Source organism: Poecilia mexicana, unplaced genomic scaffold (assembly GCF_051168715.1).
Source record: "Poecilia mexicana isolate PSO_F unplaced genomic scaffold, ASM5116871v1 scaffold_2, whole genome shotgun sequence".
NCBI classification, from domain to species: Eukaryota; Metazoa; Chordata; class Actinopteri; order Cyprinodontiformes; family Poeciliidae; genus Poecilia; species Poecilia mexicana.
Genome location: NW_028263371.1, coordinates 10697008 through 10713329, shown reverse-complemented (window position 1 = coordinate 10713329; position 16322 = coordinate 10697008). Strand labels below are relative to the sequence as shown.

Genomic DNA, 16322 nt, shown 5'->3' with positions numbered 1-16322 from the left:
TGATTAGAAGAGGCAGAACTCTGATCGTTTCCTGATCACTTCCTTCGGCCTGCGGGAGAAAAACCCCGCAGAAGCGGATCAGCTGCTGGTCGCTCCAAAGCCTCTGGTCCGTTAAAGCGTCCAGATCAGAGGTGATTCCCTGACAGATATTGTTCTTAGTATGATTAATAATGAGCTCCGCGATATTCTCTGTTCTCTGCGTGTAAAGTTGAAACTGCCTGCGCACCAAGTGTCAGCTGCGCTTGATCACAGTCTGGACAGAACCAGCGGACTGCTCTCTGTTCTAATCAAGATGAGGGTGAGGAGGGAATCTGACATATTAACTCAGTTAAGTTTTTACTGGTTTTGTTTTTAAAACATCATTAACGTAAGCAGTGTAACTATATATTGTATATTTCCCATCACACATAAAGCAGATACATGCATCTAACTTTTTCTCCGTAGTGACACAAACCACTGACTGCCTCCAATAACTTATAACAAATGAAATCAAGCGACTCCACTTAAATTACCATTAATTCACCCGCTGCGGTCTGAACGCACAGCTTCACAAATTCTTCCTGGTTGCATCTGCAGAGAAATCTGCGCTGGTTCATCGACAGTTAGATCTGTATGAACTAAACCGAACAATTGAACTCTGCGAGATTTTTTTTTCCTTTTTTTTCCCCCTTTTAACCATGTGCAGGGTTCGGGCGTTTTTACCAGGATTTTTTATTTTTATTTTTTGCATGGTTTCGCTTCTCCAAAACGGACAGATGTTACGTCTGCCGCGCTCCTTCTGAGCATCGCTCTCCTTCTGGGTGCGGGAGGGTAACATCTTCAACTCCATTTGTTAAAACTGCAGGGCGAGTTAAGTTTAATTCTTCGGAGCGGCGGAGCCGCGTCCGCATTGGTTGTGCAGCGGACTGCGCATGGATCTAATTAACTTCTGCACCTTTATTTAGTTCCTCAAAATAAACTGCTGGCTCCTCTGTTTAGACTATAAATGGATTAAAACAACGTTGCATTGTCTTTAGTTTTCTCTGTTCTGTACTGGAGACTGGAGTTAAAGGCGCCATTTCAACTAGAGGTTTGCAATGAGATTCCTAACCAAGGTGTCCTGACCATCACTCTTCAACACGCTGTCAGCTCTCGGTCTGAAAGACACATTTAGTTCAGTGTCCATGAGATGATATTCAGAAAGGATTCTTTTTTTTTTATTGATTGATTTTAGTTGCCTCTGTGATGAACTCTTTGTGTAAAGTGTATATATATATATATATATATATATATATATATATATATATATATATATATATATATATATATATATATATATATATATTGTGTTGTATGTTGTGCAAGGAGGCCTCTGAGACAGTCCAGCACATAACAGCAGGGTGCAAGATGCTGGCAGGGAAAGCGTACATGGAACGACATAACCAAGTGGCGGGCATAGTGTACAGGAACATCTGTGCCGAATATGGACTGGAAGCCCCGAGGTCAAAGTGGGGAACACCCCCAAAGGTGGTGGAGAATGACCGAGCTAAGATCCTGTGGGACTTCCAGATCCAGACAGACAAGATGGTAATGGCGAACCAACCGGACATTGTGGTGGTGGATAAAGAGCAGAGGAAAGCCGTTGTGGTGGATGTAGCAATACCAAGTGACCACAACATCAGGAAAAAGGAGCATGAGAAACTGGAGAAATACCAGGGCCTCAGAGAGGAACTGGAGAAGGCCTGGAAGGTGAAGACCACAGTGGTGCCTGTGGTCATAGGGGCCCTCGGGGCAGTCACCCCCAAACTGGAGCAGTGGCTCAAACAGATCCCAGGAACAACATCAGACATCTCAGTCCAGAAATGTGCAGTTCTAGGCACAGCCAAGATACTGCGCAGAACCCTCAAGCTCCCAGGCCTCTGGTAGAGGACCCGACCTCAGAGGATGAAAGAGACCACCCACAGAGGGTGAGAGGGGAATTTTATATATATATATAAATAAAGAGAGAGAGAGAGAGATGTGCGCACATAAATTTTGCCTTTTGCCCCCCCAGAGGTAGTCCTGGCCCCCCCTTGGCCCCCCCAACTTTAAAAGTCTGGCTCCGCCACTGCACCTAACAGATCACTTGGCAAAGAGACAATTTCATATTAAATCTCGAGGCACTTTATTTTATTTTATTTTTTGCTAGTGTCGCAATTGGATATAAAATTGTACTTTAGCACCAATGAGGTCATTTTCAAAGAACAATGAACTGAAAAATTGGCATTAGACCATCAACATGTGCATGATGCATCTACAAGGTTACCAATCAGTTCTTAACTTGGTATTTTTTTATGTTCTCAAAGACATGGCCTTTAGATACTAGTAAAATGTTGTAAATCACGTGTAGCTCTGCCATCCCTTAATTTGTCCTTCAAGGACAAACAAGGCCTGGACAGAAAATAAATAAAACCCAAGGAATGTGTTCAAAGTCTATAGAAAGCACAGGTCGGTTACCAGTATTCTATTTTTTGTGTTTTTTTATAGATAAAAAAAAGAAAAGCTCTTTAAAAACACAGATCATAACACTGTGATGCTCTGAAGTCTTTTTAATGAGATCGTAGAGTGACTAGAGTAGACATTTGGAAGATGGAGTAAATCCGTGCTTTCCCCTCCAGCATCTATTTCTGCATTCTGCTGGTCAGTTTTCTAAAAGTTGACTCCTAGACTTTTCTCTCGCTTACAAGACTGACAATTTTAGCTGTTTTAAAACATCTACAGTTGCACAAAATACCAGTAGTCAGAGTTTGGTTAGTTGGAAACCTCACACTTTGATCTTTTTCCCGTCAGATCAGTAAATGCACCACGCAAAGACATGCATGGTCACAGTAAGAATAACACTAGATGGTTTCACAGAGTTAAAGAACAAAAAAAGGGCAAACTTCAAATTTAGCTACTTTTGAGGATCACATTACTGTTGAGCAAAAGCCCAAAATCTCCATTTATTTTTGTTTTCCTACATGGTTTAAATCTTTTCGTCGCACTTCACTTCTGTTTGACATTCAATTTAAAACAAAACCACTGAAAAAGCATTAAAAATAAAATGCAACTTAGGGAAATAATTTGACATATGAAGACTTTTCTTTGGCGATTTGGGCTGCAAGAGAGCGAGAGAGAGCAGGGCTTCTTGCAGAAAGCAAGAAGTTAAGTTCAGGGTCTCCAGTCTTTCTGCGATACACACAGAGACTGCCTTTTTTTGTCTATGTAATAAAGCAGCCAGCCACATAAATCAAAGACTATTAAAAACATCAACTCCACAATCATTTTGTCTTTGTTTTTGTTCTCTCTCACACAGTGTAACATCACCTCTGTTACACACATAATTAATGATGGGTCATGGCAAGAACCCACAAGTAATAAAGCTTATATGCTTACATTCTGACATGTCAAAGTTTCAAACAAATCAGAACCAGCAGCTCAAAACTTAGAAAAGCTGAATTTGAAATCCACAAAAAAAACATTAAAAAAAACAAAAAAAAAAAACAATCTGATTGGTTCATCTTTACCACCAATCACTTACTGACCCATCTCTAATCTGTAAAAGTCCTAATATAGAAAAGCTTTGGAGAGGATTGTATATAAAGATCACACAAATACCACTAAATAAAACACTATTAAAGCATTTCCACAGATTCTGAATTTAATACAGTCAACAACACCTAAACACGCTGAGGCTGCATTTATCGCTCTAAAATAGATTAAATTGGTCATTTTTAACTCATATGAGACCAGATAAATAGTTGTTGAACAATAAAAATGAGTTCTCAGATCTCTTGTTTCTTTACGGGATGTTTCAGATTAAATCTACATAAACTCAAACCAGCCAGTAATTAGCCATCTTTCAGGGCCAGAATCTCCTAGGTGGCCAACAAACCCACACGCAGCATCAAAGCCGGGTCATTACAGCTCATTGTGCTTTTGCTCTTCTTAGCCTCACCAAATGTATTCACAGCAGATTACAAGAATGACGAAGGTATACACACTTTCAGAGGACGGCCAGCCATGCATGTGGCGTCTTTCCACACTTCTAACCACTGTTGACTTTTCCTTCATGAAGAAACAGGACTGAGGAATTGAGTGCAGTCCCACATGTTCTGTTTGTTCTGCTGATGCCGTTTTGTTTGGAAGAGATCTGACCCTCATTTAAACACCTTCACACACCAACGACTGACGTGTGTAAAGTTGAGTGTGTAATTGTTTTTGCCACAATATTTACACGCCGCAACTAATAAAGTGGAAATTTGCATTTATTAAAAGAAGGACGGCCCAAGAAGCCAATGAAAATACTCACAAAGCTCTGAAACAACTAAATGTTTACAATTGTTCTAACTCGGTTTTCTAATTATTTAAACAACAGTTTACGACTATGTTTTAAGTTACATCTGGAATGATATTGTTTGACTTCTTGAACCCACTGCAGTCCTGAGGGACAATGCTAATGAAATCCAAAAGTTCTTGGGAAACATCTGAAGTAGTTTTATTTTATTTTTTTATCTGAAAACTGAACAAAACGTCAGACAACCAAACAAAGTGAGGCAAGCATTTAACTCTCACTGCAGATTATGAAACAGCGATTATGATTTTAAGCAGTGATAAAACAGCTACCCCTGCCATTTGGTATAAGAATTGATTTTTAAAATTATATTTTTAAATACAGAATTGGAGGAAACTGTTAACAATATGCAGACATTTCTAATCTGATTTGCATTGTTAGTTTTCCTCTGAACTGACCTTCAGCTCCCAACGAAAGGTCGTCTTCAAAGCTGCAGCCGATCTTCACTCCTGTTCTCACACACACGCACACGCACACACACACACACACACACACACACACACACACACACACACACACACACACACACACACAGAATAAATACAGAAGTTATGGAACAGCTTCATTGCTATTCAAGCACTCGACTTAAAGGGGCCATCTACTTTTCTTTTCTGCTACAGGGGTTGCTTGGGTAGTTATGAGAAGTCAGTGTATTACTAAAGTAATCAGTGGTGAGAATAACCAGATTTTAGAGCAGGAAGAAGTTGTGATTATCAGTTGTTTTTACATGATTAAATGTTGAAAGAGTTAAACTTTGTCAGAAAGGTGTTGGTTCATTATATCATTATGATATAATGAACCAAAAGAGAAAACATGGATTACCTTTGCTGGGAGAAGAACTTTGTTCATCCAGAGAGGCTCCAAGAGGAGTTCTGGACATTAAAAAAAAGGACAGAGTTAAGTATAAATCTAAATTAAAACCTGGACTTTAAACAGAACAATTTCAGAGATCATTAATACTCAGGATACAGGATAAAAAGCTACTTGGCAAAAGAGCTGTGATGCCATGATCAGTGGATGCCAGGCAGTCTCACTGCGCTTAGCGCCTGTCATGCTATGTCTAATCCATGTAAAGCGTTTGTCAAACTGTGTCCAGGCAATCAAGTTTTATTGTCTGCCATAAATAACCTCTGCTGTCTGTCAGGATGAGAAAAAATATCCAAGACTTGGGTTAAATTTAAATGTGACATATCTAAAGACTGCATTTTTGGTCATCTGCCAGCAAAACTAGTTCACCCAGCTTAACTAGTTAACAGATTTAGTTACTTCAAGCAGCTGGTTGTTGAGAGCACTGAGCTGTTGCACGAACTGCACCTCTTATCAATGGGGCAAACTTTATGTCACCATTAAACACACACACACACACGCCAAGGGTTGTGTAACTTGTGTAACAACGCACAGCTGCAGAATATGGAAATTTGTCCCACTCTCCATGTTCAGCCATGTCAGCTTTGGGCTCCTACAGCCAATGCCACAGTAACTCGACTGTGCTGCAGGCAGGGATGTTGTGTCATGTCTGTTGGAGCGCTGTGGAGGGCTCTGAGTGGCAGTGGCTGAAACCGTGTGAGCGCATGATAACAATGTTGACTCAGCAGGAGGAACCCCTCCTCTGTTTACTCTCCCTTTCTTTTTCTGCCTCTCTTTCCGTCTTCTGTCGAGTTCTTCCTTTCTCCCTCTGCCTCATAGCTCTTCCCTAAAGATCATGTGCTTTATCTCTGGGCGTTGGTCTCGTCCTTGCGTGCGTTTTTTTTTTTTCCTGAGGTTCTGCGTGTTGTATGCCTAGGCGTTGGCTTTATGTCAATCCAACGTCAGCAGCTAATAAACCGCACAGGGGTTTCTAGACACCATGAGAAAAAATAAATAGTCTAATGAATAACAAAAAACACTTAGGAGAAATGCCACTCAACCAGTTAGTTGGGATGTGAAAGGTCGTCCAGTACAAATAATTTTGATTCAGTAATTGAGCAGTTTTCACACAGCATTCATGCAAGTCGTCTCCAAATTATTTACCAACTTCTACGATAAACGTCTTGCAATTTTTGTAACTTTGTAAAGTAAAAAGTGTGTGACACTTCATAAACAACCTAAACCAGAACAATTAAAAAAAAAAACACTTCTAAGTGAATGAATACTTTACCTGCAGTCAATCAGCCAGTTTGCAATCTTGCTAGGAACTTGTCCTGGCAGAAAGACACATGTTAGCACGCTGGAGCAATAATCCAGCAGATGTTTTGCAGGGATTACAACCCTCTATCAATATAATACTCCAATTCCAGTATGCAATGTTTTAGTCCTGAAATCGTAAATGATCAGTGGTCACAGGTTGTAATTTCTGCATTACACACAGCATAATTCACACACATTTTTCTGTTTAGCTATTTGCACTGAGAAAAACAATTTCCTACACTTTTTGTCTATGTGATTTGGCAATAATATTACTGCAAACATGTAACATACCTTAGGAAGGTCCGACATTCAAGCCGCGAGCATTAGAGTTACTGGCAGGAGGTTACATCAGCAGACAATAGCCAGCAGGTTTCAGGGTTAGTGACCTCAAGATATTGATCTTTTCTCTAAAGCAGCTTTAACATTTGTTGTTTTTGCCCGTTTACCGTTTAGGTGAGACTTCCTGATTTTTAAACATCAATACACATTTACTTTAACCGTTTATTCTCTTACAACCTTCTCCATATTTCAAAAGTAAGCACTACACACCGGACGGTGTCATCTTCACACATCAGATAAAAAGGACGTCACAGATTACTGTTAAATATTAGCAGGCTGATGGGTTTAAGCAAGGAAATAATGAAAATGTATATTTTACTAGGTTTTAAAGGAAATGTTTGGGGTGCCAAGAAAAGGTGACTCTTTGCACCTCACATGTGGCTCAAATTTAATAAAAAAAACAACAACTCAGTATTTAAAAAAACTTTTGCAACATTATGCTTGTGCTAAAAACTATTTAGTTCCAATAAGATTTTTCAGCAATCGACTTTCTTATCTTACTGCTGGATGAGTTAAAGTTTTCCCATTCACTTCAATTCACTGTGAATCAATACAGCAGAAACTTCATGCATTTAAAGATATGATTATTTCCAGCACAATACACCTACAGTTTAGAACAATTTATTTTGGCTTTTATGAGGATAACTCTTTTGCTAACATTTAAATTGGAAGTGGTTCAATATTTCTTCTGCAAACATATGATTGTTACACATCTTAGCGCTGCTGACACTTGAGCTCAGTCTAACCTGGTTCTTGGGTCTGTCCAGTCCCATTACTTTGGATCTGCTGGGCATCAGAGCGGTCTGGTTTTGACCCTTGCCCAAAGGAGTCCCTGCTTCTGGCCCAGGCTTGGCGGCGCTCATTGGCGATTGTGGCGGGCCCCGCAGTGGGATCTGAGGATCGATCAAAGAAAAGAGAAGAGTCTGTCTAAATGCCACGATGTTGTCTGTCAGGTTTGGCAGCTAGTCAACCGAAAACGGAGTGAGTTTAAACTTGCAGAGCCTCTGAGTTTGGATAAGTGACAATAGCTTTTTAACTGGTGTCGTTACTGCCAATCAGGTTGAAAATAAACAACCGAGATATGACAAAGTGCTCAGGCATCCATCTAGTACAGGGGTGGGCAACTCAAGGCCTTGAGGGCCGGACTCCTGCAACTTTTAGATGTGTCTCTACTTAGCACACCTGAGTCAAATAATGAGGTCGTTAGCAGGACTCTGGAGAACTTGACTGCACCGAGGAGGTGATTCAGCTGTTGGATTCAAGTGTGTTGGACCAGGGAGACATTGAAGGGTTGCAGGACACCGGCCCTCGAGGACCAGGATTACCCACCCCTGATCTAGTATGTGCCGAACAACATTAAATGTGAAGATTTTTGTTAACCTGCACATCTGTTAAATATATAGTCAAGTACTTCAAGTACTTTCCAGCTCTCCGTTAACTAGGGCTGAAACGATTCCTCGAATGATTCGAGTACCTCGATTACTAAAATTCCTCGAGGAAAATTTACCTGCCTCGAAGCTTTGTTAATTTATGTTTTATTAGTGAGCGCACCGTGTTCCGGCCGGGACTTCATTTGCGTTGCGCGGAGCTCTCACTTCCGCCTCTGAGTTGTTGACAAAAGCTAAGTCTCAGCGGCATAAAGTCCAATCTTCAAGACTGGCCCGTGGGGATTTTATTGATTGATGATAATGCCCGACTTTTTATCGTTTTTGGGGAACCAATAAGCATCCTTAAAATGACTGGGGGATGCCTGGAGTACGGCAGCATTTCTCCTCCGGGGCTGCTGGTTGAAAGCGAACGGCGGGAAGAGCGCTGAGGTGAGCGGTTACCCTGAACAGGGCGGGCGGCTGAGTAGCTGATGCTTACCGTGTAAATGTAGCTTTACCGACGAACCGCACAATAAATTTCATATCCCGGTCTGAAGAAACGGTGGCGGAGCGCATCGTACATGGCTGGTAGATGAGTTTCTGAGTGTGACCAGTGAAGGTGTCGTAAATATCCCGTATTGCTTCCCCCCGTGTTCGTCCCCCGGTCTAACGGTTCGTCAGTCCGCTGGTCTATTTCCTCCCCTCCACCCCATCTTACGTTCGTTCATTCACCCTCTCCTCCCACTCCAGGCGGCATTTCCCGTATTTGCAAACCCAAAGCGTGACAGGTTAGGTGGCAAGGTGAGTTTAATTAATCTATTAAACTCACTGAAGATGAATACATAAACTAAAAGCTGGATTGTAGACATTTTTTATAAGCATATTTGTGAGCCTGCCTCTTTGTTATTAAATTCAATAGAATTTCAGATTTTTCTATAACTTTTCTTCTGGTTAACTTAGAAAGTGAGCTATTATTGTTACAGGTTAGTTTTCTAAACTACAAAAAAGCAACTGTTAGGGATGCTCAAATATGAACAATTGGACTGATATTGATATCTGATAGTAACACCGGTATTATGCCAGATTTACCAATATTTCATTTTATAATTTTTTTTTATCCGATTACTCGATTAATCGTAAGAATAATCGATAGATTACTCGATTACTAAAATATTCGTTTACAACAGCCCTACCGTTAACTTATTTCAGCAGTTTAAGTTTGGCAAAGCGGATAGACGTACCTGGAGCAGCGGCGGGTTGTCTGTCAAGAACGCCGACGTCCATTTTGGTGTGTGTTGTTTTTGTCATTCAGTCAGAGGACTGATGACTCTGCAGCAACATCTGCAACAGGTGTCATGGCTGCGGAAAAGAAAAGTACTTGCTGGTTATTTAACTAGAGGAAGAAAACAAAACTGAAATTATAAGAGAAGCACCAAGAAATCAACTGCTGACCAGAATCGGGCAGTTCCCAGCTTGACTGGACCAGAATATGTAATTTCTGAAAATACAATCTTTTCTGATCAGTGAACCAACAATTAACAGGTCATGCTGACAACAACACCCTTACTGTCTTCATCTCTCAGATGTTATCAAGTAGGAATTAAGTAATCAATAAGCTGTTGAAATAATTTCAGGAGAACCACAAAGCTGTAAGAAGTTAAAAGGAAACTGTATTTTCTACATGTTGGCTCTTTACTCTGGCTTCACGCTGCCTTAAGCAGATAAGAGGGAGGCTAAACATCTTAAGATGCTCCGCTTTATTGTTTTGAGCTTTCATCTGTCGGTTAAGGAATGCTGTTGATTTGGAAATGTAACCAGCATTTCTGTCATTTCGGCGTTAAAGGTCAACATTTTCCAGTGAATACATATAGAGACTAAGGTTCGTGGTGATACATGCAAAACGTGCCACATGTGTTAATTGCAAATATAAATGGATAAAAACATCTCAAAATGTGCACTCTATGTTATTTTTGTCTTTGTTTAAGATGAGAGAAAACTGTTTTACAGAGACTTTCACACAGTGTGACGTCACCTCTGCGCTAAACTCAGAACTGGCAAAACAAAGATTTACAAAAAGAAACAAGATCTGAAATCAGACTCAACTCTGATCAATTCATTTTTAGAAACCATTATATTCAACAGCCTGTATTAAAATTTTTAAACACAAATTCACACACAATGATCCATTTTTAAGCTCTATGTAGCTGAAATGAATAAAAGAAAAATCTAAATCTGAAAAAAACTCACTGTCAAACATTTTTTTTTACATCACAAGTATCAAATTACTGCAAGTCAGCAAAATGAGCGAGGCAGGAGGGAGAAAAATACAGATGCTTTGTGGGGAGATGTGGTTGAGAGGTGTCTTATTATTAATGACCCACCAGGAGATCGGTTGAGATTACAGACACAACCACACACAGCGGCAACAGCGAGACACTCAGGCCTTCCTGTACAGAACATCCACATCTGAAAACCGAGAGCATTGGGCAACTCCACGGGCATCGAGCAGGACAAACTGAGACAAGCATTTCGCTTTAAGGCCACCAGACACGTTTCCCATAGGATTATATAACCTCGTTTAAAAATACAACATCTGGATAAATATAGCATGTGATTAATTTTGCTAGCTGATGCTACATTGGCAGTAAAACAGAGAAGATCTCGGAGAGGTCCGGGGATCTTTGTGGTTGGGATTTTGAAACCAAATGAGGATGCAAAGTCTCCCTATAGCTTCCAGTTGCATCCATGTCTTACAAATAAAAAGCAATAGAAATAGTTGGCAATCAAATCCCAACACAGTCACATAAATAAAACAAGCAGATAATGCAAACGGCTCTCATTAATTCTACCTAAATGTTATAACTCTACTTTATTTAGAAAACAGAATTTGTTGCTCATCAAGCACTGCCAGATGAGGTGACATGAGGAAATAAAGTAGCTTAAAATACACCCAGCAAAAAAAAAGTCTTGTGTTGAATCCTCTGTAGCAAACTACATAAACACATATCAGCCGACAGCCGATCTGTGTTTATGTACAACTTTTTGCCTGCTTGGTCCGCTACCTCCCACCTTGAAGGAAAAGCAGGACTTTTATCTTATGTTGATTTACAGATAACAGTTACTTCTTATGCCAAAAAATATGGTTAGGCTGCCATTAAAGGACATGCAAATTTACACTCAGATGAGCTTTGGAAATCTCTGCAAAAGTTAAACAGAAAAAACTACAATTGTGATACAATTTCAGATATTTAACAAAGTGTTTTTAAGTCATGAGTTACTTACTTAAACTCAGACAGTAAAACACAACACCTCTGATGTTTGTGAATGACAATTTGTGGAAAATGTGTTGTGAACAATAACTACCAAAGCTAGAGGCCAGAAAGAATGAAAAAAAAATGAACAACTCATTAACAGCTGATGCTAATGAGTTTTATGAGATAAATAATTATTTGCAACACAACTTCCATGAAACAGAATAAGCTGAGGAACAATAATAGGTCAATATAATGAAGGAGCAAATAAAAAAGTCTTTCCTAGCAACACTGACACAAACTTCAGACTGAAGCGAACGTTTTTAAAATCAAGAACTGAGACTCATTAGGTTAGAAGAAGCTGTGCTTTGTATCAGCACCATGTGGGAAAACAACTCCAGTATTCCACTGAAACTGAAAAGTGACAAATGTGTCAAATTACTTCTTACTTCCAGTCGAGAAGTAATTCATTAGAAACTTTGTTTTACAGGCAGCAGCTCACAAGAAATCTGACAGTATACCTACAGCTCAGGAGCGCTTTGGAGGAAGTAAAGCCACGCAGACAGATGGGAAAATCACCTTTTGAAAGGAATAAGCACAATAACCAACAGTTAAAAACTTGGCACAATGTCAGGGCTCTTAAACTATGAGGATGTTGTGACTGACATCGCCAAAGGACGCAGCATCAAAAGAAGAGTTTACATAAAAGAAAAAAAATGATGGAACTTCCTTGATTTGCATATCATTTGTCAACTTCACACACACACTGTCTTACCAAAAGCAGGCTAAAGCGAAACTAGGACCTATTAAGCCATCATCAGCTATACCTGCCTTGCAGGGTGCAGGGAGCCAATGCCCAGCTCTCATTGGGTGAGAGGTGGGGCACACTCTGCACAGGCCACCAGTCCAATATAGAAACATGCAGGACAAACAACCCTGCACACAAACACCTCAGGACAATTTAGAGAGAATAACAGTTGAGTTTAGTTTAGTTCTTGCAGCCAATTGCTTCAATGGGCTGCAAAGCGTGCTTGCAGATCACCCTGTAAACATGGTGGTTGCAGTATCATGCTGTCGCCATGTTTTATCTTGACCAAGAACAGAGAAGTTGGTCAGAGTCGATGGAAGGACAGATAAAGTTGAAATAACTGAGTATGGGGTAGAAGCTCTCTTCCAGTAATACAACAACCATAAAAAGTCCATCCAGAGCTACAGCAGGATGGTTTAGGTCAAAACATAAATCCAGTTTCAAGAAGATTTTCCACAAGGCTCATTCATAAACCGTAATGAAAACTGCAATGTCCCCTACGAGGGACATGAGAAAAATCACAAAGGATGGAATGATAATTAATGTGCTTCTTTTTTAATTGCATACTATATTCAGTATATTAGTATAAGATATTTGACATCTTTGTGCCAAAGATGTCTAATATTTCCATTCCAATAGTTCCATTTCCAACTTACACAGTTTTTGCAAAAAGGATTTAGCTTAGGCTCATTTCTGTCTGTAGACACAATGCGTGGGTATGTTTATGAACATCCAGACGTAAAAATCTGAATTCAAATTCAAAAACACTTTATTGATCCCAAAGGGAAATTAAATATTGCTGCAACTCATATGAATTCAGTTTCTCTCTAAAATGAACCACAAGAGAAAAGAAAAAGGACATAAGCTGGAGCCTCAAGGCTCATCTTACTACACAATAAGGTTTTATGAATGATAATTTCTGGAAATTACAAGCAATATATTTTGCTTGAAACAAAATGTTTTGCTTGCGTAAACTGGAACATGAGGCTAATTCTAGGTTTTCATTTTGTAACTAAACCCTGTTTGATGATAGGCAACAACTACTGTTTTAAAACTCATAGGACAGAATAGTTCCTACTTCATAAGGATGACATTTGTTCAAAATGCAATAAATTTTGTATTTTACAGGCTCAGACATTGCCAATGCTCTGCAGCTCTTCCTTGTCGCAGCACAGAAAAGAAAAAAGGAAATTATGCGTGAATGTTCTGCCAATGTGCTCATGTAACCCACCGGACATAAGGCAGGAACTCAATCAGCCCGTGTCATTAACCGTGGAAGGTGAAGGGAAATGTGATGGAGTGAAAGAATGGAAGAAGAGAAAGGAGATGAAGATGGATAGAGCCAGAGGAGGGTGCAGCCAAATCTGAATGAGAACGTGTGAAACAGGAAGTGTGTGTTTAGAGAGAAGAACAGGATAACTTCCTGTCCGAGAAAGAGAGAGAGAGAGAGAGATGGTGAGGGATATAAGAGAGGGATGCATTTATTTTTAGAGCTCTGCTGAAAATGCAAAACAAACTAGATAGGAGGAAAACAACAACAGTCTGAAAGGCTGCATGATGAAATCTGATGCATCAGGTTTAATAATAGTTTCATGGCTGTTTACCTCCACATCATCAGCTGCAGCAGCAACTTTCACACTAAAGAACTAAACTAAACTCAATTTGACTTCAAGATCACAAAGAAGTAAAGCACAGGAACACTAAAAAAAAAATCTATTAAAACAACGAGGTGTTCGGCATGACAACTAAAAGACATAGTGGTGAAATGGAGAGCAGTCCCCTTCCTCATATTTTATTATATTTAAACATAACCTAAAATTAAGAGATTAGCTAAGTTAATTTACCATTTTGCTGAGTAACACTGAAAGTCTGCTGGACCTGTAATCAATGAATAACTCAAGAAAATGTATTTAAATATCAAAAGTTTACAATTGTCTACTTTTGGCCAAAAATGTTTTTATGCAGCCCATTTTTTGTTGTCTTGCACACACAAACAGAGAATCCAGGAACTAGACTGCAACTTTAAAAGACATTCTGTGCAGCCGCCTTGCCACTAAAACATATTTGAAATTGCTTGGCAAAGTACCAAACAATTTGCCTAGACATTTTTACAAAAGTTTCAAGTACAGCCAAAAAAAACACATTAGCTGTTGTTTTTGTTTTTTTTTTCCAGTTTTTAAAAAACTGAAGAAAAAATAAAAAATAAAAATTAACAACTTAAAGGATTTAGTTTAATTCTTGTCTGAGATTAGAATAAGCACTCATTTACTGGTGTAAATTTCCTGCACCAAAAATCCACACCCAAATGCTCCCACAGTGTTGACTAGTCCTGCAGCTTCTGAGAATTTCAGCTCATCCAAACGATTCGGCTTCCGGGAAATTCGCATGAACTGCGTAATTAGGCCCTCCTATAGTATTTTCATTGGACTCAGGTCTGGACTTCAACTTGACCGTTCCAAAATAATAACTTTATTTCCTCTTTTGTAAAGATAAATGACTATTCTGTGTAAAAATAATTAACCAAACAACAAATTAAAACAATCAAGGTTTCCTTTTAGCAAACAACAACTAACAACATATCATTATGGCTGTAAATTTGAACATTGACACCCATTTCAAATGCTTAGTAGCAAATCTGTGACATCTTGAATCAATACTGATCCCTCCTGCTTGTGCTAATTATACAAATTGAGCAAATATAGCTGGATGGACACTAAGCTCTCTGAAAATGGCTTTGGTAGATTTCTAGCCGGACGGCAACTAAAACCCGCATTTTTGCTCTGCATCACCGGAAGATCAGACTGATTTGGTGCCACTTGAAACTGATGGTCATCTCTTTGGCAGTCACCTGCCTCCCTTTTTATCTGCATTCACTGCCTACCCTGTAATTTTTACGGTGTTGCATACAAAACACAAAAGGAAACATCAATATATAAATATCCAAGAACGAAAGATGTTTTTTTATATATATATATATATATAATTTTCAAATTTATAAAAAAAATAATTCCTGTTAAATCAAAAACAAAAAAAACAAAAAAAAACATTTCTAAAAGGTTATATGAACTTTCCAGAACTGATCTCAGATAGCTCATTACACAAAGCAGGTCTTGATGCTCAAATCTGATTTAAAAAAAAAAAAATCTGATTCATGTTTAGTTTGCAGTCATTCATACTACAAACTAAATGCTACTGCAATCATACTTCTGTGTATGTGATAATTAAATAAGACAAATTTCAGCATTTAATCAATTTTCTCTCATTTATACTCCAACTCGATTGTCAAACTTCCCTTTTCAGTCAATTTGAGTATTGTTCATCTTTGTCATTATACTAGTTTATTTTTATTATGCCAAATTAATCGTTGGAGCAGTTGAATAACAATACAGATCAATTTTAATATTTGTTCAACAAGAAAAACTTACATTGATAGTTTCTATCATCCCATAGAAATCAGTCAGAGGATTGATATTTTGACACAGATGAGAATGATGACTGGTTTATGAACATTACTACAGCTTAAGCAAATATCTTACATAACGGTGTTATTAATAAAAAGAGAGATAATAAATGGTCATAAATGTAGATGTTACTCATGAAAATATGAGACTGTTCTTAAGTAACTCTAAATCTGTGTTACACGCTTGTTCAATAAACCATTTGAAATGTGAGGATTTTCTGGCCATTCTCTGTTTTAGTTCACTGTAAACCGGGTGTCACTGTGAGAAGAAGATGGCCCCATTAATGGCACGAATAGCCAGCCGAGACGTTAAGTCAGCCCGTCGTCTCTGACAGAAGCCAGGCTCAAGAGTTCGGCTCTGCCCAAACCTTATACCATCAATGGAGTCCAGCTCAGCGTTGCAGCAGAGGACCGGCGGACGCACAAAGACTCAGCTTCCATTAAGAACTCATGGTGATATTTATGTGGATGTGAAGTGACTGAAATTATTAACAACAGAAGTTCAAATGCAACTGCTTAACAATAAAAATTCATACTAGACATGACTGTTAACCCAGGTTTTTCCATTTCATTCTTAAGA

General features: G+C 39.0%; 1 protein-coding gene across 1 annotated transcript in view; it reads right to left on the bottom strand.

Moving 5' to 3' along the window:
* The window catches only part of itprid2 (ITPR interacting domain containing 2), a 45653-nt gene that overhangs the window by 24566 nt on the left and 4765 nt on the right, over nucleotides 1-16322 (bottom strand). The window contains exons 2-6 of the mRNA XM_014968051.2: nucleotides 9465-9582; nucleotides 7603-7749; nucleotides 6489-6531; nucleotides 5174-5223; nucleotides 4750-4800 (exon numbers count right to left, since the gene is read on the bottom strand). Coding sequence (XP_014823537.2) covers nucleotides 4750-4800; nucleotides 5174-5223; nucleotides 6489-6531; nucleotides 7603-7749; nucleotides 9465-9531 — 358 coding nt within the window. The 5' untranslated portion in view covers nucleotides 9532-9582. The remainder of the gene's footprint in view (nucleotides 1-4749; nucleotides 4801-5173; nucleotides 5224-6488; nucleotides 6532-7602; nucleotides 7750-9464; nucleotides 9583-16322) is intronic.